Genomic DNA, 25512 nt, shown 5'->3' with positions numbered 1-25512 from the left:
TGTTGTGACCCGACAGTGGGACCCGAACACAGGCAGTATGAGGCCTGTGCTTAATGACTTAAGGACATCATTGTTACTGTACAACATGTACTGTACACACTAAGGGGGGGCTGGTTCCATAGGCGGAAATCCTGGGGGGGGACATCCCCCCCCCATCCTGGTAAAGATATGATTTGTCCCCCACAATAAATCACCTAAATTAAATTTGTTATTTCAATATTCTTTTTTAATGTGCTATGTGTTACAGCAGTAATTTTGGTGTCTCCCTCAGGAATTACTCTTGAGAAAATGTAATATAATCGTCCCCCCCAAAGTTGATAGCAGATTTTAACCACTGGCTGGTTCATTGAACTCTGTTAACAAAGTTATTCAGCACCAGTTCTGTGAGAGAAAACAGGACATTTTAGATTAGGGTTTATATTTTTCATTATGATTTAATTCCAACATGTGAACGACTGCAAGTTAACTTGCATGCACATTATATTTGACCAAATGTTTTGGTTTTCAAGGTACTGGTCGTAAAAAAGTAGGTATATAAATGACCCACGCTAACAGATGTACTGTCTGTAAAAACATACTAACCATCCTATCATAGATGAATGAACAGCATCCAATCAAATGTTGATCATCAGAATTAAGGTTACAGCAAACAGCAGTGTGACTCACAAAAGTAAAATTATTTTAAAGTCACACATACTGGCAAACAATGAAAAGTTGTTCCATTAAGGTGATATGTTTTTACAACAGAAGGGATCTAAAAATAATAATAAAGTGCGTGTGCAACATAAACACGAAAACCTTCAAATAAATACATAAATGATGTACGTTATGGCACTTTCACAACAAAAATAAAGTAACCAAGAACAGTCCAAAAACAGTGAGCAACTAAACCACAGAACTAACATCTTCATGATGTCATGCATGCAGTTTCACAATAAAAACATCGTCTTAGGCTTTATCAGGCTGGTTTGATTCCTACAACATGTTTTCAGTTTGCTGGTCTAAGAGGGCTTGACCCTGTCACAGTCTTCTGTTCCATGTAAGATTCACAAAGTCTTTACAAGAACCAGATTCTGCCAGGCAGGATGGCGCAACACCAAACCAGTGGGAGAGAATTCCTTTTTCTCGATCTCCGTGTAATTGTCATGGTAGTCACAGTATTACAACACAATTACTGTAAACTGCATCATCCATAACAATGCGTTGTATTGCAGGAGAGTCAACGGTTTGATACCCTGTTTCACATTTCTTGTGCAAAATAGTTCCTTCATCCCCCCCCCCCCCCAAAAAAAAAAAAGAAAACTGCAGCTAAGTACAATTACTCTGTCCCTCTCAAGAGATCGACCGCTTTTGGGTCAGGACTCGACTGAAAGGTGACAGTACATCAGGGAGTGATGAAAGATACGATTCGTCGAGATGAATTGCGCCTTTTATGCGGCTTCCCTCTCCTCTCTCGTGGTGCTTATCGGAGAGGCTGCGCCCCGGGGCTCCGAGCACCTGCTGAGCGGCTCAGCGGCCGGGGCGAGGCCGGGCGTGGACGGAGGAGAGACCGGAGGGGTCACGGGACCTGTGACCTCAGTCTTCACTTCTGGGAAGGTTCGGTCAGGGTAGACGACCTTCAGCTGCTCCTCAAACAGCCGCTCCAGTTTCCTGGCAGCTGTGGCCACCTCAGAGCCAGGCTGTCACGGGGACAGAAACAACACTGTTTATAGGTTGTTATGAGGGTGATGCGTCGAGTGACGGTAACGTGGAGGTGTGTTCTGTGGGGCTTCCTACCTCTTGATGGGCCGCAGGGTTTCTGAAGATGAGTCTGACGTCTGACACAAACTGGGCAGGGCTGTGGTAGTCTGGGCTCGATGGGCTTTCTAACCTGTTCTTCACCGTAGCCAGATTCATATGTGCTTTCACGGCCCCTGTGTCTTCTGGCATTACCTAGCAACAACAACAGAACAATCATAATTGTTGATAATGAGTAATAAACAAAAGTTTTTTTAAGAAATCGATGGGATATTTAAAAAACAGGGCCTACTAAGTCATCCGTCTCTGGAGATCTGTAGACATACTGAAGGTGCTTTACTAGGTAGGTTACTAGAGAATAAAGATGACTGTGCTCCAACAGTATGACTGTGTGTGATTGGTCAGAGTGAGGCCTCGTGCATCCTGTTTCTCCACTCACCAGGGGAGTCTCCTGGAAGCGTGCGCTCAGCTCGCTACAATACAGACACAGCAGCAGACGCTCGCATTTCTGAAGAGGGAGAGAAACACACCGTTCGCTTTCACACGCTTCACAGAAACGACGACAGCAGCCTTGAGAAGAAGAGAAGAGAGTTAACTGGTAGAATAACCGACCGTCCTGTTCACCGGGGAGAGTCTGGGCTCAGAGAGGGGTTCCTCCTTCACAGGCTCTGGTTGTCTGACGCGGCCGTCCTCCATCTCGGGCAGTGACGGCTCTCTGCAGAAAGTGCAAAGCCACTCCGTACTAGAAGGACAACACCACAGAGCCAATGAGCCACGGACAGGAAATAACAACAAGCAGGAAGTAAAGCATTAAAAAATTAATCATTTATTGAATGGTTCTCGTAGTCCGCAAATGTACTGTATGTATACATATACATACCTGGGAGATGTGGGAAGGGATGGGATGTGACAAGTGAGGTGGAAGACTTTGGGACATTTGTCACAACTCCAAAGCTTGCCTTCCGTCTGGCACACAGCACAGCGGTCTCTGTTAGGGTCCTTTTCTGGAGCTAGGTCTGGGGCCACAGCTGTCTGCTGAGGGCCGTCGGGCTGGGCAGGGCCATCTCCGATCTTTGGAGGTTGTGGAGGGGTCTTAGCCTGATCATCCAGAGAAGGGTTAGGGTGAGTCTGGATGTGTTCTCCAGCATGGTGAGGAAGGTTAGGGTGAGTTAGGATGTGTTCTCCAGTGTGGAGAGGAGGGTTAGGGTGAGTCTGGATGTGTTCTCCAGCATGGTGAGGAGGGTTAGGGTGAGTCTGGATGTGTTCTCCAGTGTGGTGAGGAGGGTTGGGGTGAGTTAGGATGTGTTCTCCAGTGTGGTGAGGAGGGTTGGGGTGAGTCTGGATGTGTTCTCCAGTGTGGTGAGGAGGGTTAGGGTGAGTCTGGATGTGTTTTCCAGCATGGTGAGGAGGGTTAGGGTGAGTCTGGATGTGTTCTCCAGTGTGGTGAGGAGGGTTGGGGTGAGTTAGGATGTGTTCTCCAGTGTGGTGAGGAGGGTTGGGGTGAGTCTGGATGTGTTCTCCAGTGTGGTGAGGAGGGTTAGGGTGAGTCTGGATGTGTTCTCCAGCATGGTGAGGAGGGTTAGGGTGAGTCTGGATGTGTTCTCCAGTGTGGTGAGGAGGGTTGGGGTGAGTCTGGATGTGTTCTCCAGTGTGGTGAGGAGGGTTGGGGTGAGTCTGGATGTGTTCTCCAGTGTGGTGAGGAGGGTTGGGGTGAGTCTGGATGTGTTCTCCAGTGTGGTGAGGAGGGGCTTGAACCCCTGTGCTGTCTGGGAGGCTGGCTTTCTGGTAGGCCTGCATCTGAAAGACACCAGCACAAACACGTTTCGTACATGGAATCCCTCACGAAAACTCACAGATCTGAGGTATTTATCAGTGAGTTATTGCAAATCTTGACAAAGATGTCATCATTGTGAAGAACTTCGAGCCGACTGCACATTTTCAAGCATTTGGATGATTCTTATTTTGCCGTCTCTCCTCTTAAAAGTTCACACGGTTCACCAACAATGTCCAACAAACACCAAACATTCTCCTGTTGGCTGGTGGGTTTAGAACATTTGGAGAGATAACTGACATTTTCACACTGCCCAGACAAACACCAACAGGCACATCACACCAAACCGACACAACCCAACAACTGGTGGCTGCTGGTGTAGTTTGTTGTTGTTTGTTTTGGCAGTGTGAACTTCTAGGCCTTACATAGCTCATGTCCTCCTCTGGCTCGTCTTTAATGACGATGATGGGTCCAGGGGACAATCTTCTTCTCCTCTTGGCAGCTGAGGTCTGAGCTGCGCTGGACTGCGTCTCTGCTGGCCTCCAGGATACAATCCTTCAGACCGCCAGAGAGGGAAGAGTGGGGAGAGGTTAGATCTCTTACAACGTTACGTAGCTAGCGCTAGCTACCAGCCTCACATCTCTACTCGCTACTTCTGTCAACAATACACAGGCACAGTCTCTAAGTGGGGACTTCTGTAAATCAGACTTCTCAGGCATTGCTGTGGATAAAAGGCTGTTGAATGTTAAAGTAGAAAGAGATTACAGGCACAGATTTTTGTGTCTTAATTTTGTCATTTTCATATTTAATCTTCTCACAATCAATGAGCACACGGCGCGATCGACCGACTGCCTGGATTGCTTTTGCCTGATTGGGCAACCCTGGTAGACCGATCTACCATGGAGAGAAAGTGTGTCACCTCACCCTGGTTTCTCCTCCCGGGACACAGCTGGCAGCCCCTGGGAACTCTGCAGTCCCTCTGCTGGGAGAGATGAAACAGCAAACCGCCATTCTTCAACAACAACAGGAAATGTGCAAGCATGGGTTGTCAAACTAATATCAGCGATGTGTGTACAAACCGTTCCTGTGTGGTAGGAAGGGTGGTAAGGTTTGGGAGAAGCTGGGTCTTCGTATCTGTACAGGACCAACACCATGGGTCCTCTGGCTTAGATACAGAGACTCTGTCTAGAGATCACAGACAGAGAAAACACCCAGAAAGAACCGCGAATGAATGAATTTGTTTCAACGAGAGCCACTGACAGTTGCGTGTCAGAAAGATTGAATAGATTTAGAGAAAGTGATGAGAGTACCTGTAGATGAGAGTGAGGAGAGCTGAAGCTGCTGTTGCTGAGGAGGGGGGCGCTGTGGGAATGGAGAGGGGATAGCTGGAAGGGATCCGGGGGTTGGTAACCAGAGCTGCCAGTCATTCCTTTCAGGGGCAGGACCGCCTAGGAGCCGGGGTAAACACACCCACACAGGGCTCAGAATGACAGGGGTCTGAGGACAGACAGACAGACAGACAGACAGACAAACGGACAGACAGAAAGACAGGCAGACAGACAGAAAGACAGGCAGACTGACGGACAGACAGACAGGCAGACAGACGGGCAGACAGAAAGACAGGCGGACAGACAGACGGACATACAGGCAGGCAGACAGACAGACAGACAGACAGACAGACAGACAGACAGACAGACAGACAGACAGACAGACAGACAGACAGACAGACAGACAGGCAGACAGACAGATGGACGATGTCAGGTCATCTCCTGTCAGTCTGTGTTGACAGAGATATCTAACAGCATGACATCCTGCTTCCCCACAGCCCTGTCATTGGTCTGGTCTGGGCCGGGGCCTTGTGCTTTCATAACAAAGAACAGAACACCCTCATAATAAACACTGTGCTTCAGTGTTCCAGACTGCTATGCTTTAAGTACTGAGTTGCAAAACAGCCTATTTGTTTGGTCTGCAGCCAGCCTTACAGGTGCAAGCAGTGGCTTACAGTTCCCAGGAGAAGACAACCTCTTTTGCGTTCTTTAAACACAAAAAGAAGAAAATGTACCATTGCTGCTTTGTGTGTGACAGAGCAGAAAGAGTGATGTATCTCAAGCACATCGAAGTCCTTTGAGAAAACAGGAAGTACTTTCAGTACAGCTTTTCTCTCCCGACTGAGTGGTTAGAACAGTGAAAACGCCCCAAGTCCACTCGAAGGCTTGCAACCAGTAGTACTTAATGACCCCACTGCTGCTGACGCAAACCCAACAGCTTGTTCACATCAGCATGATGCAACTGCTGTGACCAACCTGAAGGCCAAAAGCACTGTCCTCCTGATCCTCCTACTCTAACAAGCAGGAAGCTAGACTAAATAACTCTGGGGACCAGACATATCTATCAACCTCCGAGGGGCTGCGAGTCTGCTCTTTATCACGTTAGCTGCTGCTAATGTAGATTTGAGCCTTTTCCCCGTCCATGAATTGGATTCACGTGCCAAGTGATGATTCAAACCTATGTTGACATGTCTAGGTGTACACTGCCTGAAATGTGAAGGCTGTCCGCTTGATTTAGGACAAAAGCGTCCACTGTCTTGGCCTGTTAGGAATCTCTGTCAATCAAACTGGACCACAGACACACACACACTCACAGGCACTCTCACCTGGGGTGCAAACCCAGGGCTGGGCAGACTGCCTGTGGGGCTGAGGTGGTTGGAAGGTGGAGGCATGAACCTCCGGCCTGGTTGGGGCATGGGGAGGCCAGTCTGGGATGGGGAGCCCACATGGAGGGGTCCTTGAGCAGGCTTCTGGAGCCCCAGACTCTGGTACCAGGACCAGGGTGGGGGAGGAGGCTGCCAGTGAGGCTGCTGGGCCAGCTTCTCCACTTGCAGCTGGAGCTGGGCCAAGGTGCTGTGGGGGGCTGGGTGGGCCTGTGGAGGCCCTGGGGGGGGGCCAGAGGGGGAGCCTTGGGGGCCCTGTCTGGGAAGGGGGAGCTGCTGATGGAGGCCCTGGTAGCCTACCCCCAGAGAGTGGCTGGGGAGGTTCTCCACCACTAAGGAGCCTGAGGGGACAGGTACACAGAGAAGGGTTCTGCATAACAAGCAGGGTGGGAAAGCTGCTCCTCACAAACGGCATCTTTAATTTACAAACCTCTGCACTCTTTAGACCAAAATATACCACCGCAAAATATACTACCACTACCACAGTTCCTTATGCCTTGGTTATATCCCCCATCCACCCCTCAAAACCTCACCCACCCCCCAAAAAAGAAAACTGACTACTTTAACATAAAATGGTAACTGTTGAAAAGCACTAAACCACCAATACTTAACTCCACCAAAACCATCAATGTTATTATTCACTTGCACGACCACTCCAATTCCTCACTTAATCCTTTAAATATCCCTCCCTGTCTCCTAGTCTTACCCAGGTCGACATTGGACGCCCAGAACCCCGAGCGACACTGGAAGCGCAAAGTGCTCTGCGGTGCAAACGAGGTATTGCATTTGGCCCGCAGCAGGTTCCCAATCTGAAACAGAATCTGCAACAGAAGGGATGTTATTAATAATTCTCATGGAAGACATTGGGTTAGAGAGGCACGAGACATGTGTTCTGCATTTCCTCCCCCATACCATTATAAAACTGGCTACTGATTAGCTGTGATGGGTTAAGGGGCAGGAGTCATTTGTAAGGACATCATACCAAGCGTTTACAATGCAGGAGGGCAGTGCTACTGTTTCTGGCTGTTGCCCATTGGGTGAAATTAATCACGTGATCGAGGTGTCTGGACAGGTAGCCAATGTCCTCCTTCTGTTTCTTCAGAACGGTCTCACTGTCCTTCGTCAGCGCCTTAGGGAAACAGGGAAATGATCGATTTTTCATAAATGTGTCACTCAACCTAGCCACAGAAAACATCATGTTTTTATAACTCCAAATAAGAACAGGTTCATGTGGGTTCTATTGCAGCTCTCAACATTCACACGAGGAACTTTCAAGAAGGGTCACACCTCCAGCTGATTCACCAGAATCTTTCCCTTTCTGTTAATTTCTAATATCAAACTGCAGATGGCCTTCTTGATTTCATTGTGAACCAGCGTGCGGTTTTCATCCACTTGAGAGAGTCTGAAAGACAGTTATGCAAAGAAACACACATTGGAGGCATACCCAATGTCATCCTTCATAACATAAGAAAAGAATCAAACAGTTTTTGTGCTGTGAGGCCGCTCAAACGCTACCGTACCCCTTGTCTATTGAGCTGGACATCTCATCCACAACCTTCTTCTTCTCCTGGAGCTGGTTTGTCACGGTCTCCATGTGTCGTTTGAGATTCTTGTAGGCGTCTTCGAGAAACTGATAACTGTGAGGAGACAGACCACATGGTTTCTAAACACAGACTCTGTGCCGGCGTCTAGGAGATGTACACACGCACGCAGGCTGACGGTACTTGTGGTCCTTGTGCTTGAGCAGCTGACAGTCCCGACAGGTCAGCAGGTCGCACGTCTCACAGAACAACTTCAGGGGCTCCTGTTTGTGGATGTCGCAGAAAGCTGGCCTCTGATTGGACACGCCACGGGCTTCTGGGACACGAACGCACGCAAAAACAACGCAAAACAAAACAGCCCATAACTCCCCTCGTCAACCCATATCATTGCTGTTTGCTGTTGACCGTAGCGAGTCAGAAAGGAGTACCTTCAGCCACTTCCTCCTTCTGCCGGATGGTGTGGTCCTTGGTGAACTTGACTCTCTGGTGCGCCTCCACACAGGTGTAACACAGGAACTCCACACAGTCCACACAGAACGCTGAGGCCTCCGTGTTGTCTTCACAGCTCATGCAGATCTGTGGACAGAGAGCCCAGGTAGCACAGGACCGATCCAGGAGGGGTGAGGTTGGTTTAGGTGCAGTTCTACGGGCGTGTGTGAAGCCCTCTGTGACATTGCTTGGAAAAGGGGCTAAACAAATACATTTGATCAATGGAAACACCCAGAAACTACTCACTCCATAGGTGGGTGCGTGCGTCCTCACAAGTTCATATCCCCCCAGTATATATCAATGGATAAAAGCGTCTGCTAAATTAGTATTTTTAGCATCGCATTTTTCAGTATCTACAGTTTTTCTATCAAAATACAATAATGTATGACAATATGTATACTAAGGTCAGGAACTACGGTTCTCCCTGCCTATCCTATCCTCAGTGTTTTCAGTCAACTTCATTACTGCTGCATGCATCACCAACCTGGACAGTCCTCTGAACAGAGCTAGGAATCTCCCAAGAGTCCTTGACAAAGAAGTTCTCCATGACGTCCACCTCCATACACTCCTGCCTGCATACTGGACATCGAATTACGTTGACTACAATTAGGAAGGAAGAAGAAATAACGTCAGCCTACACACTACTTTACACACACTACTACTTTTTTCATTCATAACAACATTTATAAGTAACGGATATATCTGGGAGAAGGAGAGAGAGCGTTTTTACACGTGAAATGCAATCTTTATAACGCCCATTTGCCAAATGTTTGTAAACAAGAGCAACTCACGTGGTTTCGTTGCTCTGTCAAACAGGGAGTTCGCCGTTGGGTCGGGCATGGCCAGATTTCTTGAGGGCGAGGGCAAACACGTCATACAGAAGGAGTGTAGACAAGGCAGGAGCTTCGGTTCTCTGCTGTGAAAATGAGAATGACAAACGGGACAGGTGTCCAATACGTTTGAGGTGCGCGGATGCATCTTCAGTGCCTCCCCCCGGACGGACAGACATTTAGCTTCGTTTTCTACAAAGATCACCGCCGCATCATCCAAGTCTGGTATATCCGTACTTTCCTCCATCGCTTTCTTCATGACATCAAGAGGCAAATAATCCAGCTATAATATCGCGGTAGGGATGAACGTTATTTAACCATCGTTTACACAGTAGACTTCACCTAGATGATTTTCTCCAGGTGCCTCAAGCTGTCAGCATCCCGCACTAAAAAAAACCTTGTCGCGCTATCTTCACACATTCATTTGTGCGCTCTGCTTTCTATTCTACTGTCTACTGTTGATTACACAGTTGCAAAGGCTATTATGACAATAATACACATATGTTTCGCTGCGTCCGTGCATGCGTGCGTGCGTTAGTTACAATGATGCTACAGCCGAGCGGTTGTAGGCGCGCGTGAATGGATGCAGAATGTCCACATTGGGATATTTCCCAGTCTGCTCCGCGCAAGCTGCAGTATCCGAGATGGGTGGGGTCACCCACAGTAAGCGCTGTGATAGGAGGAAATGATCCATTCTATCAAGCCCGCTTGAAATTAAATCATAATTATTTTATGAAATGGGTAAAATACACAACGTACATAATTATTTTAGCATTCATACAGTATGATGATAGCAAGATAGTTGTCAGAGCTGAAGTGGTCTATAAACATACCACATGACAAGCTGCAAAAAACGCCATAGCTGCTCTATGTGGGTGTAACGGGTGTGAACCTGTGAAAGTCACTCCTCAGGTAATTAATGGGCTACCCGTGTCAACTAATCGCTAGATATTCTTTGGTGTAGCTGGTAGTGGTCGCACTTAGCAAGTCGGAGGTCGTGCGTTCGAGCCCAGCGAGTGGCTAACAACGCCTTTTAATGACGGAGCGTGGCCACGTCCGTTACATACCGTCACATGGGCCCCAACTGTTACAACACCGCTGTCATATGCTAAATTCCTATAAGGATGAGTAAGAAGCTTTGAGAATTATGAGTGTGAAATCGTTTTCACAATATCCATAAGGCATTTCAGTATCCAAAAGTCGTTTCGTATATTCGGAAGGCATTTCAGTAGTTTAGCTATTTTACAGAAACAGGAGCAAAATTGCTTTAAACCAGAACAATATTTTTTAAATACTGGGTGACCAACACACAGATCTACAAAAAGTCAAGAGACAAGATTCTGGAATTTGATCGAGTGCAAAGACTTTTTGCTTTTGCTTCATTTCTTGGTAAGACACAATACAGCCCTGCCCTGAAATGTCTGCTCTGTTTATCCCAGCATCAAATGATTCTTACTGTATATTGAAAGGACTAGTATGAGACTCTAGAGTACACTTCATGCATGTGGCACTTTCCTAGTCAGAGTTAACAGGGGGTGCACTTCTTGGCAAGACACAATACAGCCCTGCTAACCTGTGAGAACATGTACTTTGATGTTCATACATAGAGGTTTTAGTACTTGTCTTTTGTAGGCTATAAGCATGTGAACCTTTGGTCCGTTTTCAGGACAGCTGATATTCTGGATCAGAAGGCTGTTGTGTTCGACCTGTCTGAGTAGCCTACCCTACCAGGCATTAAAAGTGCATGCCTTTGAACCTATAAATGCCGCACTTAAGCTAATTATGCCTACACCGTGCAACGGAACTTTCCAGCCTTCCAGCTTTCGGGAACAAAACGCAAATTTTGACGCACAATGCTGTCTGTACTGCAAACATGGAGGGACTAGTTAGGGTGGGAAAACAATAATAATAAATATAAACTAGATTGAATATAGGTTGTGCATACTCAAAAATGTAATCGTTAACTCATCCATGATATTGTTTGAGTGATACTGAAACACAGAAAAGGCATGATGTTTAAGATCAAAGGTTACCCAATACATCAGCCATTACATTGGTGATTCTAGGTTTTAAAACTGGGGGTGCAAAGGGTGTTTTTTTGCTTACAAACAAAATGTATACTAGATCTTAGAATAAAAAAATCATCACTAGAGTAAAAAAACCATGATACAACATACAACTCTGACATCACTTAAAAATGTTCTAAACACATGACATTGTTTTTTGATCCCAATTGTTCGTCCCAACAGTAGGGAGTGTAAATGCAAATGAACCCCCTGCACCCGTGGTAAAATCACCTACGGCCATTACTATGCAGACCTGTAATAGAGTAGCTCCAGATTAACCTCTGTACCTCAGTGATCTGTTTAACCACGGTACACAGATCCACACACAGCCATGGATCTGACGGCAGAGAACCACCGCATTCCCCTGAGCGATGGGAACCTAATTCCACTGTTGGGATTGGGAACATACGGAGATCCCAGAACGGTAAGAGTCCACAGCTGTAGCTCCCCGCCCAGGATTCAATCACGTTGTTCGGTGACAGGCTTGAGCAGGAGTGTTTTGAGAAAAATTGCTGTAACTGAATATACATGTATTGATCGACTGGACATGGAACATTGAACACTATGTTCCTACAGCTGTATTATGTTCAGTGAGGCTCACCTGTGTGGCCTGGTGTTGTTTCTGACAGACACCCAAAGGGACTGCATTGGAGTGCGTTAAACATGCCATTGATGTAGGATACAGACATTTTGACGGCGCATTGGTGTATTTTAACGAGCACGAAGTAGGTCAAGCCATACGAGAGAAAATTGCCGATGGAACCGTCAAAAGAGAAGACATTTTTTATTGCGGAAAGGTAAAGTCCAGTCCGTGTTTGGTGTTTCATGATGTTCACTTCAACCTATCGTTGAAAATAATTGTACTTCTTTAATGTTAACTTTCACTCAGCTTTGGAACACTTTTCATCGCCGAGAGCTGGTGAGGCCTGCGCTTGAGAGGACCCTGAAGACCTTACAACTAGACTATGTGGATCTTTACATCATTGAGCTTCCAACTGCCTTTAAGGTTAGCTTCAGATCACTTTACATTTGTTAGAATGACAACGGTTTCAAACACAAGTTGTAGCCAGCATGATGAACCCAATGCAACCACAAAAAAGAATTGTCCATCGTTTGTGAAACGTGTTTTCTTTAGCCTGGCGATGAGTTCTATCCCAAAGATGAGAATGGGAAATACATTTACCATGAGACAGACCTCTGTGCAACATGGGAGGTAAGTTTGGTTTCTTCTTTAGTGTTCGAGAGCAAAGAGCAGCTGTGCGTTTACAACTGAGTCAGAGCTGTGTGTGTTAGTGTGTGTGTGTTAGTGTGTGTGTGTGTGTGTGTACACAATACCAAGATAAGACCCTCCCTGCACAGATGTAGGTACCAGTGCAACCTTTGTGATAGCAGTAATCAACTTTGTGTTCAAAGTCCTCTGAAACGCTAAGAGTTTGTTTTATGCATCTGTCTTAGGAGTTTAGGTCTATCTTACCTTAGTAAATCAGATCTGTGTCTGAAGGGACGTCCATGTTAACGATGTCTGATCTATGACTAGGCTTTAGAAGCTTGCAGAGACGCGGGGCTCTGCAAATCTCTGGGAGTGTCTAACTTCAACCGCAGACAACTGGAGCTGCTTCTGAACAAACCGGGCCTTAAGCACAAGCCTGTGTCCAATCAGGTACCATCCCTCTTGATGACCTTTGTCTTTGTTCCTGAGAAACTCTATGTGTCCACTTCCAATGGCAGTTTAGACTTGTGATTAACCTATTCTCCTAACCAGTGTGTTGTATGCACATTTATGTATGTTTTTCTGTCCAGGTTGAATGTCATCCGTATTTCACACAGCCAAAGTTACTACAGTTTTGCCGTCAGAATGACATTGTGATTGTGGGCTACAGCCCAATAGGAACCTCCCGGGATGCCTCCTGGTAAGGAATAGAAAAACTCACAATTTGTATTTTCTTTATGACTAACTTCACGTGTCTGGCAGCATGTCCAAATGCAGCAGTGGAGGTTCTAGACCAATTTAACTGGAGGGGCCAGTGTTTAATCAGAGGGGCACATAAAAAAATGGAAACAAATGATATTTAAACTTTAAATACTTTAATTTGGCTTTACATTACAAACGGCTCTGGCTCTCCCTATTCCAGCTCCTCAGCTCTCTCAATACTGTCGTGGTAGTTTTTGCAGACAATCAATTGTTCAAGCTGAAGTTGGGTGAAGTATAGAGTTAATGTTTATTTGACGTAGGTTTAAGCATAATAACGTTACCAACATAACATCATCAGCACACAAACATAAGACAATAACACAAAGACAATTCCATACAGCTCCATCTAGCATTCTAGAATGGAACCGGGAGAATCCAGCCCACCAGCACTACTCAGCTGATGGCCCTGAACCCCCCCAGAACATTCTTCAACAGACCATTTTATAGATACAACAGTTCTCAAAAGCCATTGGTCCATCCTACAGACCTGAAGCTATACCAATTCTCTTCTGTCATTGGTTAAATCCTTAGAACAATACAGTTGAATCCACATTTTCTTCAGACCAACTGTCTCTTCCCCCCCAGGTGACAAGAACCCTATCAGGTCACCCAGACTTCATGTCTCTTAGACTTCATGTCTCCTAGTTAGGTGTTATAAAACTACAGGTGGCATCTCTACCAAATGGAGTTGAATTAACATACATTGTATCAAGCTTCTTCCTGAAACACATTCATTGTACATATAGGCCCAAAACTTCTTTCACATTTCCACAGTTTTTCTTTTTGTACAATTAATGTCATCCAACAGTAAACAGTTTTTCAAAAACAAAACAAAAATCCAGCTTCAATACAATTCCTAATCAGGATACAAAATGTCATTGTGTAGTTGTCGTCTCTCGTTGTGTGTGCGCATGTGTTAGGCAATTACCCTTCCTTAGTATCAATTTTGAAACTGCAATTCCTTCCTTTGCCACCATCGCTGTTGATTCTGTCTCTAAACTGTGACAAATCCCTTTGCCATTTTTCCCTGTCTCTCTGGACACTCACGAAACCACAGCCTTGATCTTTCCTATCCAAGCGCTGTCTTTCTGGCAATTTTTAGCAGACATTGTTCAACAGACGGCGGACTAGCACATTCGGAAGAAAAAATTGTGTATTTTATGGATTAGTTATTTTCTTATGCTCCTCGTTGTTTCAAACAAACATTTAACACAAAAGACAAACTTATACAATTTCCTCACTTTTTCTTTAACTTCTCCTTCCTCACATAAAAGAGAAGTCGGGATTCAAATTCAACATGGAAACCACCACATCAGATTAGCCGTTTACACATCCATCTCAGTTCTGGTCGACAATCTGCAACTTGTCAATTTGGTTAGGATTTATTAACCAATGTTTGCCACGCATTGGTCCACCACCAAACTAAGAATTAATCATAACACACACATCTCAGTAGCAATAAACTCATGCAGAACTCGTAACCCCTAATGGGACTCAAGATCCTTTGTACGACTTCAACGCAACGGGTCTCGAACCCTTTAACATGTATTAGTATACTTTAGTAATTACATGACTTCAATAGACCTAGATAGCTCATACAATTCCCTAAAATATCGCAATAACATGTATTTGTGAGAAAAAAAATAAATGGTAACTAGATATGACAATTTCAACCAATCCATTCACAGATCATCCACTGTGAATTTCAAGAACATTCCACATTACCCAAACACTCATCCACACACCCATGGATGGACAACCATACGCACAATGCATATGACAACTGGCGCAGCAACATAAACTGGCCACGTCTGGAGCTCTGAACAACATCAAAGACTTAACACAGACCACAACTGCATCTTTGAACTACTCAAAGACTAAACACAGAGGATTTACAGTAGGAATGTAGCAATATCACAATTTGGACCCGAATTAAGATGGAATTGCACATCTATTTATCCGACTAAAATTGTACCATTCAAACAAAACCCCATCAAATTCAACAACAACTTCAACCTCACCACAACTTCACTCAAAGTAATCGATCTCAGTAACTCACCACTTTTCCCCTGTTCAAAATGCCGCATTGAACCACCTGACCCTGAGGAAGAATCCCGTTCTTGCCACTCACGAGTCCAGGTCGCACTTCAATGGACATCCGGGTGCCCCCTCCAAAACTGTCGTGGTAGTTTTTGCAGACAATCAATTGTTCAAGTTGAAGTTGGGTGAAGTATAGAGTTAATGTTTATTTGACGTAGGTTTAAGCATAATAACGTTACCAACATAACATCATCAGCACACAAACATAAGACAATAACACAAAGACAATTCCATACAGCTCCATCTAGCATTCTAGAATGGAACCGGGAGAATCCAGCCCACCAGCACTACTCAGCTGATGGCCCTGAACCCCCCCAGAACATTCTTCAACAGACCATTTTATAGATACAACAGTTCTCAAAAGCCATTGGTCCATCCTACAGACCTGAAGCTATACCAATTCTCTTCTGTCATTGGTTAAATCCTTAGAACAATACAGTTGAATCCACATTTTCTTCAGACCAACTGTCTCTTCCCCCCCAGGTGACAAGAACCCTTTCAGGTCACCCAGACTTCATGTCTCTTAGACTTCATGTCTCCTAGTTAGGTGTTATAAAACTACAGGTGGTATCTCTACCAAATGGAGTTGAATTAACATACATTGTATCAAGCTTCTTCCTGAAACACATTCATTGTACATATAGGCCCAAAACTTCTTTCACAATACCTTGATATGTTTCTCTCACTTTTTTATTTACTGGGACAAAAAAGGCTGCAATGTCCCTTCCTCATTTCATGATGACTACTAGAAGAAGAAAAACGTGTAAACATTTGAAAAGGCAGCTCAGTGGGGCCACAGGGGGGGCCAGGTACATTTTTACAGGGGCACTGGCCCCCGTAGGCCCCCGTGTAGAACCGCCCCTGTAATGCAGTCTACACAGGGGCTTAACAAACACAGAAACCAAAAAACAAACACGATCAGGACTTATGTAGTTGGGATCTCAATCTGATCCAAAATAGGCAACATTCCATTCAATTTTATGTCCTTACTATGTCCTTAATTACATACATGTCCAGGTGACTAGCAAGCTAACTGATAGACAGTGTTTTCCTTTATATATACATATATATAAATAGATATATTTGGCATTATTCATGCTTCACTGGACAGAATTAAGTGAAGTGTGATTGAAAGGGCAGGGGGTGAGAGGGCAAGACATGCAGCAAGGGGCCCAGGCCAGACTCAGACCCAGGCCCTGCAGTGGGGCCTCTGCCTACACGGTACACACACACACACTAATCCGGTTAGCTACCGGGGGCGCCCCTAGGCAGGGCTTTCAGTAATCAGTGTGTCGTCTGCGAGCCAGGGTAAACCTGAAATGCCCTCCTCTCCTGGAAGACGAGCTGCTGGTCTCCATCGGGAGGAAGTACACCAAGAGCAGTGCCCAGGTGGCTCTGCGCTTCAACGCCCAGAGAGGAGTGGTCGTCATCCCCAAGAGCTTCAGCCCTCACAGGATCACCAGCAACTTCCAGGTGGCTTTGAATGGCTTCAATCTTTATTGTCCACAAATGTGTCCAAATATGCCTGTGGCTTCACAGGATGGTTAAAAACACATCACAGTAAATCACAAAACGTACGGTCATTAGAAACACACGCACGCCTGCAGTACGGACGTCGATAGCGGACATGGTTCCAGTGTGACACACTTGTGACGTTTAACGCTTTGTACTTCAGCGTTCAGTTGATCGTAACCGTCCTTGAACTTCTTCGCAGATATTTGACTTTTCTCTGACTGAGGAGGAGATGACGGCCATCGAAGGGCTGAACAGGAACATTCGCTTCGTGGAGCTGCTCATGTGAGTCCTGCGCTCTGCAGCTCTGTTCATATCAGATACTGTTGATGTTAATGTCATGTGATATGATGCATCATATGAAACGTCATCATGTACATTGTTTCTTTCTTTTGAATGATTCGATGTATTCCTATCCACAGGTGGAGTGACCACCCTGAGTATCCATTCCATGATGACTACTGACATTTTAAAACACTCACAAAAAAAAGCTATTTACAGTTTCTAGATTCACAGATCAAACCTTCCAATAAATGGTTGCTCTTGTTTTCTTAAAATTTCAATAATGTCACTGAGCGTGAAATCCTTTGTTCACATAGTCCTTTTGAATCTTTCTTTGCAAACAATGTGCCAGTGGCATAAAATCTCCACCAGGGGGCTCTGTTCCATACTGAATAGACATTGATCAGGCTTGACTCATGTTCGGTGGCTGGGATTGAAAGAAACATCTCACATGCTCTTTATCCTGTAGTGGGAAACAGTCTAAGCACAAGAGGTCTCTGTGCAGATACACGCCTGATCCAATTCGATACAACCGCTTCCAGAGGAGGCTACTACATTGTTGTGAAAGAATAAAAGATCCTTTCACAACATGACCAATCATTTCCTAATTTTAGCTCCGTCAGGTAGTTCAGTTTGTGTGCAGAGTGAGAAAGGTAAGCACCCAGTACAGTGCAACTTGACAGGCTAAAATAAACTGTCACATAAAGTCACAGAAACAACCAAACAACAATTGTAGGAACAGAAATGTTTTAGCATCAAGCGCTTTCAATGCAAGAGGCTGGTTGGCAAGCTGCATCAAGACATTTTGGAATGTGAATAATGTTTGAATGTAAAAAAAAAAATTGGTGGAGAAAAATTACTGAGAGAAATTTTGCAAGGAAACTGAGGTGCCTGTGGTAAATAGTCGCGCCACAATTATGCGACTCCCACTTCTCAGATAATTGGAGTCACATGCAGTGCTTATGTCTATATGTGCTATGACTGTAAAGGAATTTAAGGATGCTGGCATGCTGCATGAGACACATGTTGTTTCATGATTTGTTCAAGTCAACCCAACCTTGTTTGTCTAAATCAAATTTAGGATCTGGATTTACGTCTGAATCAAAAAGATAGTAAGGAGTGTGTGTGCGTGTGTGTGCGTGTGTGCGTGCGTGTGTGCGTGCGTGTGTGCGTGTGTGTGGAGGGGTTCAAGGTTCAGAGATGTGGCCCTTCATGAAGGGTGGTGCTCCGTTGTGGTCTGACATCTCACCATGATCCTGGGACACCACATGGGGGGCCAGCACAAAAACTGGAGTACATTTGGATTTATTTGTATTTTTGCATTCATAAAGTTCTTTGTAATACCAAGTCTTGGAGCTTTGTGTGGGACTAGAAGGCATCAATGATATGTGCAGATTGCATCAATCTAAATAAAAGCTGCATCAAATATACAGATACACTCACACACAAACTGCCATTCTGAAATAGTTGTGATCAGACTTTATTGTTTATTGTTCCATCTTTATGGGTTGTACCTTTATTGTTTTACAACTCACTTTGTACCCTAACAGAAGAACATGTTGTTTTGTCCAATTGCTGTTTACTCAGAGAACAGCATTGTTCCTGTGCCCGCGTCAGGCCTGGACTGCTAATCTGGCACACCGGGCAAATTCGCCGTGGGCCGACGCACTTGGGGCCGATATAATATTTAATATATTTATATAAATATGTATGTAATTTATATATTTTTTAATAAACGTAAAATTGGCCAACGACCAGCACATGAAGCAGGGACAGCGACCCATTGGTTCATTTTCCATACCGACACTGGGCTAGCCCAATCACATCTCTTAACAGGCTCCTACCACTTCTGTTTCCTGTGTCAGATGCAGTGGCTCAGAGTCCGACTGATTGTGGTGGGCCGGTCTGAGCAAAGATGCCAGGGCCATCTTTCTGTCCCAGTCCTGCCCTGGCCTGCGTGATCAAACTTGTTGAGAAAGTTGGGATTCTGAGAAAGTTTATTCATGGGAATCACACCCAGTGTCTGCTTCTGGGGGAAGGGTGAGGAGGATGGAAGGATTCCCATGAATATGCTTTCTCAAAATCCCAACAAGTTTGATCATGCACCAAAAAGGTTCCGTTCATTACAAAGTTCAACAAAAAATCCAGTCACCTTGTCAGATACAAACCCCTTTGTCAAAGTTTAATTGCTTATCCAATCTGTTACATTTACATTTGTTCATTTAGCAGACGCTTTTATCCAAAGCAACTTCCAAGAGAGAGCTTTACAAAGTGCACAGGTGTTATTGTTTATACAGTTCTTCATATTCCTGTTTTACCAGGGATTTAGCCTCGACTGTGCAGATGTGTCATGTGTATCAAACTGGATCAATGAAGGTAGGAAAGAATGTTCCTGGAAGGCATTCTGATTAAGGACCCATCCCACTGTCTCTCTACCAATCCACAGCTCAGCTCCAAACAGTCTGTCGCTACAGGAACCCTCAAAGCCCATGCTTAACGAAGCTTGGGCTTGTTATGGTCCTGCCTTGCTGATGATGGTGATTAGGAGAGACAAGAGAGGTTCTTCTCAGAAGACCAGCTGGGCTAACCTGTGGCCGTACAGTCAAGACCAGCAGGAAGCCTCAGAACAGGACTGGAGAAGACGGGCCGTCTCCTGTTTTTCTGTTTTCCCCCACTTAGTTGAATTTACTGACTGTGAGAATTACTCTGGACAAGCCAACAGACCATTTCATAAGCACGGAATGTGTGTGCAATTAATGAGAGCTTTCTTGTCAGCGGCCAACCACTGAACTACATGGAAGGGCTGTTTCGCCTGCCCAGTACGGCCTTAACAACGGTGCATGTTGGGGGGGAAATTTGTTACGAGTAAGACAAGACTACTTAAAATATTCACTATGGGCCTGCAGGTCCGTCCACCGAAAGCCCGATCTTGAACAGGGGTGTCAACAACAAGGCTATTCAAAGTGCCTCACATAAAACCATTAAAAGCATCAAAACATAATGCAAAAGAAAACAATTAAAAACATTTTTTACATTCAATAAGGGCAAGTTAACTCCTCATAGGACAGCCAGCGTTGTAGCAACATTGTGTGTCAGCTGAAGAGTTAACTTACCCTGTTAGGTCACATAACCTACTTTCTGAAATACCCCCCTGGTGAGTTTGAGAAGAACACGTGCGTTTGTGTCATACCGTTGAGATGAACACCTGTGTTGGAATGTGCAACAAAACATATATGCAAACATCTATAGTATTTGTGTGTAGCATTTTTCTGTCCAAAATGTCACAATGAATAGTAACGAGCCAGGTTTTTCCACTTCTTAAGTGCAGACTTGACTTAAGGCAAATATGGCTGTGGATATCTATCTGAATGGATATCTATCTGAGTGGATATCTATCTGAATGGATATCTATCTGAGTGGATATCTATCTGAATGGATATCTATCTGAATGGATATCTTGCTTTCTTACTATTCCTAGTGGCATTTTGGGCAGAAAAATACTACACACAAGGTGCTATAGATATTTGCCTGTATCCCTGCAAAACATCACATAACAACCCAGGTGTTCATCTCAACGGTATGACACAAACTCAGTCAATGGGTTGTGAATCCCACTAGATTTCCCAGGCAGCTGTTTACAGGCTGTAACAATGGCACAGTGTAAAGTCAGTTACAAGTACATTTGAATACTGAAGATCTGAAGGAAGAATGTAGTCAACGGTCATAGAATTCAGTTTTCCTTTTTTAAATATATATATTTGTGTATAATGTAGATGACCCAATTCACATATTGACATAATTCACATATTAAGCAACAACTTTACAGGTTATTTAAAGCTGTTCATCTGCTTTTTGATCAGTCTTTCCTAAACTACAGAAGGATTAGGGTTACCCTTCAGTAGCAAGATAGCAATCCTCTGCAACTTCACTCCAAGGCTTCTGCCATTTGCAAACCTCGAGGTTGAGCGAAGGCAGACTTGACTCCTTGACTAGACTAGCAACACATTTTGAGAGTGAAAAAAAATACAAAAAATAAAAACGGCCTCACCCCAAAAGAACCTGCAAAGCAGAGAGGGCCAGAACACGTCTTCCAATAAAAGGCCTCTGGATTGTTAAGACTCACGACCTTCAAACAAATGCCCTGAACTGGGCCGCTCTGGACCCCTGTGGTGGGAAAATGTTCTGAATGGGGAGCTGGGTCTGTGAGGAAGGGATCCGGCTGGGGAAAGAAAGACTCTTTTCCGGGGACTGAATTGAAGATGTGTTTGGGAGCAGGGGCTTCACTAAGCAGGAGTGATGTTTTAATTATAAGCAGTCACTGCAGACGGCTTAGAAACCTCCCCAACTGGAGGGATCCTAAAGCTCGCAGAGTGTGTGTGTGTGTGTATGTGTGTATGTGTGTGTGTATGCATGTGTGTGTTTCCTGAAAAGGGATCTATAGGGATCAACACAATATTGACAGGAGCAGCCTCTCTCTCACTCCCATGCCTCACTATAGACAGAGACCCTGGGAGAATGTGTGTGTCGAAAGGTTACGCAATCACCCCACCACACTGAGATGGCACAGACCTCCAGTGTGCTGCAGGGATTGTGTGTGTGCGTGTGCGCGTGTGTGTGTGTTTGTTGGGGTGTCTGAATGGGAGTGAGAAGGTGGGGGCTGGTTCTGTGGAGGGTGCTGCACTCTGCAAGGCAGCCAGAGTCTCTACAGGCTGAGTGTTGAGTTTCCCCCGATCCCCCGCCCCTCTATGCACGCTATATAGTGAAACCTGAACACCAAGAGGCCAATAGCTGGTTAAACACCCTAACCTGAGGGCTGTCTCTCTCTGCATCACCATGAAAGGTGAGTACCTTTGGGAGGGTTGGACGGCTTGCTCTGCCAGGAAGGGAAACCATCAGTCAGACCACCACTGCTGTTGCTTATTGTAATTCAAAGTTTGATCAAGTTTGATTTGACTGATATGTCATGGCAATGACGTGGCACCTGATTCCTGTTTGCTCTCGGTGAAGGCTTGTTTTGCAGGCAGACATGGGAGTTTCTTAACACAGTTTCTGTGTTTGGTGTGTTTGTGTGAAGATGAATACCTCCAGCATTCTCATGCTGTGCACCATAACGTTTGGAAATGTGGTTTAGGACTTAAGTCTGTGGGCAAACTATCACCAGTCTTTGTCACCAGTCACCAGACTTGACTTTAGCATTGGAGTATTAAAACCAGTCTTTTAATGCTGTTCTGTCAGACTCTGTTCAGATTAGATAAGAAGATAGATTCATCTTTATTAGGATGGAATGTCTTTCAGAGATGGATTGACATCCTTTGTAATAGCTCTTTCGCTTGGTTAACGTACGGATGAACATCTTGTGTCAGTTACCCTCAGGCAAGGGGTGATCTTTCAGGGATGGATGTTTGGCGTGTTGAAATGGGCTCCTGCACTTCATGCCAGCAAATCATATTGAAGACAATCATTAATTTAACTGGTTGGACCTGGACTCTGTTTGTTTTCACTCTGAACCTTGATTTGATGCAGAGCTTCTTCTGAGTTTCTGAGGAGAGGACCAGACCACACAGGACAAACAGGACCAGACCAATTGACTTTGTCAAAGGAAATACAAAGAAATCTGATTGTGGAATTAGTTCTTGACACGTTTTTTACCTTGCAGCCACCATGTGCACATTAACTTATGTACTTGTGCTCATGTGCTTGTGCTTATCTGAAGGACTCAAAGGAGATTTTCAACCCAAATCAATACGTTTGACTGTCACCAGCTCTTAGAAATGTTGACTTAACTTATCTCAAACCCAGTCCATGTGAGATACTGTACATAATCTAATCATCAATGTACAATATCATGCCAAAGCAGTTTAAAGTATTTTATAATGACAGCCGTGACGTAAGTGTTAAGTAATTCAATAATAACTCTTATGTGTTTGTTGATTTCTTGCCAGTGACACTTCGTCATCATGTTTTGACGTGTCAAATCTTTTGCTTAGAAATGATTTGGCACTTGTACAATCCTAGAACACTGCATAAACATGCATGGGCCTTCCTTCCAGAGACTGGTGAGGAGAAGTGCTGCAAAGTGGATCAGTACACCACAAGAGGCTTGTGACAAAACAGTATATTCATCGATTTCAACGTGGAGTGTGTCAATTAGTGTTAAAGGTGTGACAGCAATGTTTGACAGAATGCAATAGCTGAGTTAAACATTAAATTGCACTTTAACCCAGGCTCTGTAGTCTGTCTGTCGCCAGGGACTCTGCTGTCAGAGTTATGGAAAACTCCTCTGTAGTCAGGGGTCTGTCACATGGAGCTGGTCTGCAGTCAGGGGTCTGTCACATGGAGCTGGTCTGCAGTCAGGGGTCTGTCAGGTGGAGCTGGTCTGCAGTCAGGGGTCTGTCACATGGAGCTGGTCTGCAGTCAGGGGTCTGTCACATGGAGCTGGTCTGCAGTCAGGGGTCTGTCACATGGAGCTGGTCTGCAGTCAGGGGTCTGTCACATGGAGCTGGTCTGCAGTCAGGGGTCTGTCACTTGGAGCTGGTCTGCAGTCAGGGGTCTGTCAGGTGGAGCTGGTCTGCAGTCAGGGGTCTGTCACATGGAGCTGGTCTGCAGTCAGGGGTCTGTCACATGGAGCTGGTCTGCAGTCAGGGGTCTGTCACATGGAGCTGGTCTGCAGTCAGGGGTCTGTCACATGGAGCTGGTCTGCAGTCAGGGGTCTGTCACATGGAGCTGGTCTGCAGTCAGGGGTCTGTCACATGGAGCTGGTCTGCAGTCAGGGGTCTGTCACATGGAGCTGGTCTGCAGTCAGGGGTCTGTCAGGTGGAGCTGGTCTGCAGTCAGGGGTCTGTCACATGGAGCTGGTCTGCAGTCAGGGGTCTGTCACATGGAGCTGGTCTGGATGCAGACTAGTCTGTCGAGTCTGTAACACCGACTGTGACTGGCTGCTAGTCAGGATGACTCAGTCATGTTCTACCCCCCCCCCCCCCCCCCCCACGCTCCCACCTTCCTCCCAATACCAACACCTATCTGTGAAACAGCTTTTTCGCTCTCGGGGCTGTTACTACAAATGCGTCTGATGGTCTCTGCTTGGAAGCATCTCTGTTTGAAGCGCGGTCTGTTCCCCTGGCCCAGGTGGGTCAAGCTTAGCCTTGCTCTGCCCTCCTACGTACTTCCGCTCAATTTGGATTTTGCTTCAGTACTAGGTCTGGGAGTTTGACTTTGAAGTCGGTTTTCAGAAACACATTTTTTGTAGATCCAATCAGCGAACAGAGGGAGTGGCTGAGAATGATGACGATAATGTCGTGCACTAGTTTGAGTAGTTCAGTAATGGCGGCGGAGAAAGATGCGAGCGAAGCTATTCTGCGGTTGTGGCAACGCTGCCGAATATCCATAAGCTAAAGCCGGAGCAAGAACATTCCTTGCTGAGTTTTGTTGGTGGCCATGATGTTGTGGCCCTCCTCCCCACGGGTTTCGGGAAAAGTTTGATTTTCCAGCCACGGCAGCTAGCTCTGTTACAGTAGTGGTGAAGGAGTTGGCTAAGGAGAACGCTTGCAATTGGTTATGGCAAATCAGAGTGGCTCTGGGCAGATCCAATAGTTTTAAACTTCAACAGAGGACTCGCCTTCAAGGAAGTTAACGTTTGTCAATGGAGCAATCCCAGACCCTCTGTACAAATGAAATGTACGAGGGTCTGGTTAGGACCAGGCTAGGTCCACTCCCCCCATTGTACCGAATTTGTGTTTGAAGCGCGGTCTGTTCCCCTGGCCCAGGTGGGTCAAGCTTCCCCTGCCCCAGAGGGTGTGCAAATCCAGGTGGGCCGCCTGGAACGAGGCCCTTGATGGGCCAAAGGCTTTTGGATGCCTGGGCCTGCTTTCTCACAGGTACCTTCACAAACATGGGGATCTCTGGCCACAGTGTGGACGTGACTCAGGAGATCTGAAGAGTGAGCAGTCGTCTAGGCTCACACACATGCTCAGACACACACACACAAGTTTGTTTTACTATCCTAGCGAGGACCCACAATTCACTCCCACTCCAATGGTGTTATCCCTAACCCCTAACCTGAACTCTTCATGCACTTCTGTCCCTAACACTAATTTCAACCCTAACCCAACTCACACACACACACACACATCCATAAACACAGTGGGAGCACATTCTGAAGGCTTCTGTCTCAGCAGGGAGGCCTTCTCGTTGTGGGTTCAAACCTGAACTCAGTCCGGAAAACAGACATCTTTTGGTCCCTAAAGACCAGCTAGGAATGTACTTGATTCAGTGTGTGTGACTCAGTGTATGTGCGTGCATGAATGTTAGTACTAGTGTGTGCATATGCTTGTCCCTGTGTGTATGCCTGTGTGTGTGTGTGTGTGTTTTGGGTCAGGCCTCTACTGCAGGTCATTAATTGGTTGGGATGGGTCTGTGGCAGGAGAGGCCTTTGGCTCGGCCAGTGTGAAGCAGGCCAAGGGAGAGAGGGAGAGGGAGAAAGAGAGAGGGAGAGGGAGAGGGAGA

At 45.6% G+C, this 25512-nt stretch overlaps 3 protein-coding genes across 4 annotated transcripts in view; 2 read left to right on the top strand and 1 right to left on the bottom strand.

Annotated features, from left to right (window-relative positions):
- Positions 1 to 447: 447 nt before the first annotated feature.
- LOC124477068 (transcription intermediary factor 1-alpha-like) lies at positions 448 to 12631 on the bottom strand. The gene is made up of 19 exons (XM_047034597.1): positions 12619 to 12631; positions 9040 to 9161; positions 8733 to 8848; positions 8188 to 8335; positions 7943 to 8075; positions 7739 to 7855; positions 7506 to 7620; positions 7201 to 7347; positions 6925 to 7039; positions 6162 to 6559; positions 4819 to 4956; positions 4588 to 4693; positions 4433 to 4490; positions 3934 to 4063; positions 2618 to 3534; positions 2350 to 2479; positions 2177 to 2245; positions 1777 to 1932; positions 448 to 1679 (listed from the first exon to the last, which is right to left on the bottom strand). Exons 2-19 carry the CDS (start codon positions 9122 to 9124, stop codon positions 1431 to 1433), a joined length of 3327 nt encoding a protein of 1108 aa, XP_046890553.1. The 5' UTR covers positions 9125 to 9161; positions 12619 to 12631; the 3' UTR covers positions 448 to 1430.
- Positions 9132 to 17408, top strand: LOC124477069 (aldo-keto reductase family 1 member D1-like). Of its 2 annotated transcripts, none has more exons than XM_047034599.1 (10): positions 9132 to 9374; positions 11462 to 11568; positions 11774 to 11941; positions 12034 to 12150; positions 12280 to 12357; positions 12682 to 12804; positions 12945 to 13054; positions 16524 to 16689; positions 16931 to 17013; positions 17151 to 17408. In XM_047034599.1, the coding sequence occupies exons 2-10, from the start codon at positions 11476 to 11478 to the stop codon at positions 17191 to 17193; spliced, it is 981 nt and encodes a 326-aa protein (XP_046890555.1). In that variant the 5' UTR covers positions 9132 to 9374; positions 11462 to 11475; the 3' UTR covers positions 17194 to 17408. The 2 variants fall into 2 exon arrangements, with proteins under 2 accessions (XP_046890555.1, XP_046890554.1); XM_047034598.1 differs by lacking the exon at positions 9132 to 9374 and adding an exon at positions 10392 to 10467.
- Positions 17409 to 21759: 4351 nt separating this feature from the next.
- slc6a13 (solute carrier family 6 member 13) overlaps positions 21760 to 25512 on the top strand; it is an 18458-nt gene continuing 14705 nt past the window's right edge. The window contains exon 1 of the mRNA XM_047034641.1: positions 21760 to 21850. Coding sequence (XP_046890597.1) covers positions 21844 to 21850 — 7 coding nt within the window. The 5' untranslated portion in view covers positions 21760 to 21843. The remainder of the gene's footprint in view (positions 21851 to 25512) is intronic.

The sequence above is a fragment of the Hypomesus transpacificus genome, chromosome 14 (genome assembly GCF_021917145.1).
Source record: "Hypomesus transpacificus isolate Combined female chromosome 14, fHypTra1, whole genome shotgun sequence".
Taxonomy (NCBI): domain Eukaryota; kingdom Metazoa; phylum Chordata; class Actinopteri; order Osmeriformes; family Osmeridae; genus Hypomesus; species Hypomesus transpacificus.
Note: the sequence above shows the minus strand (reverse complement) of the source record. Positions and strands in the feature narration are given on the sequence as shown.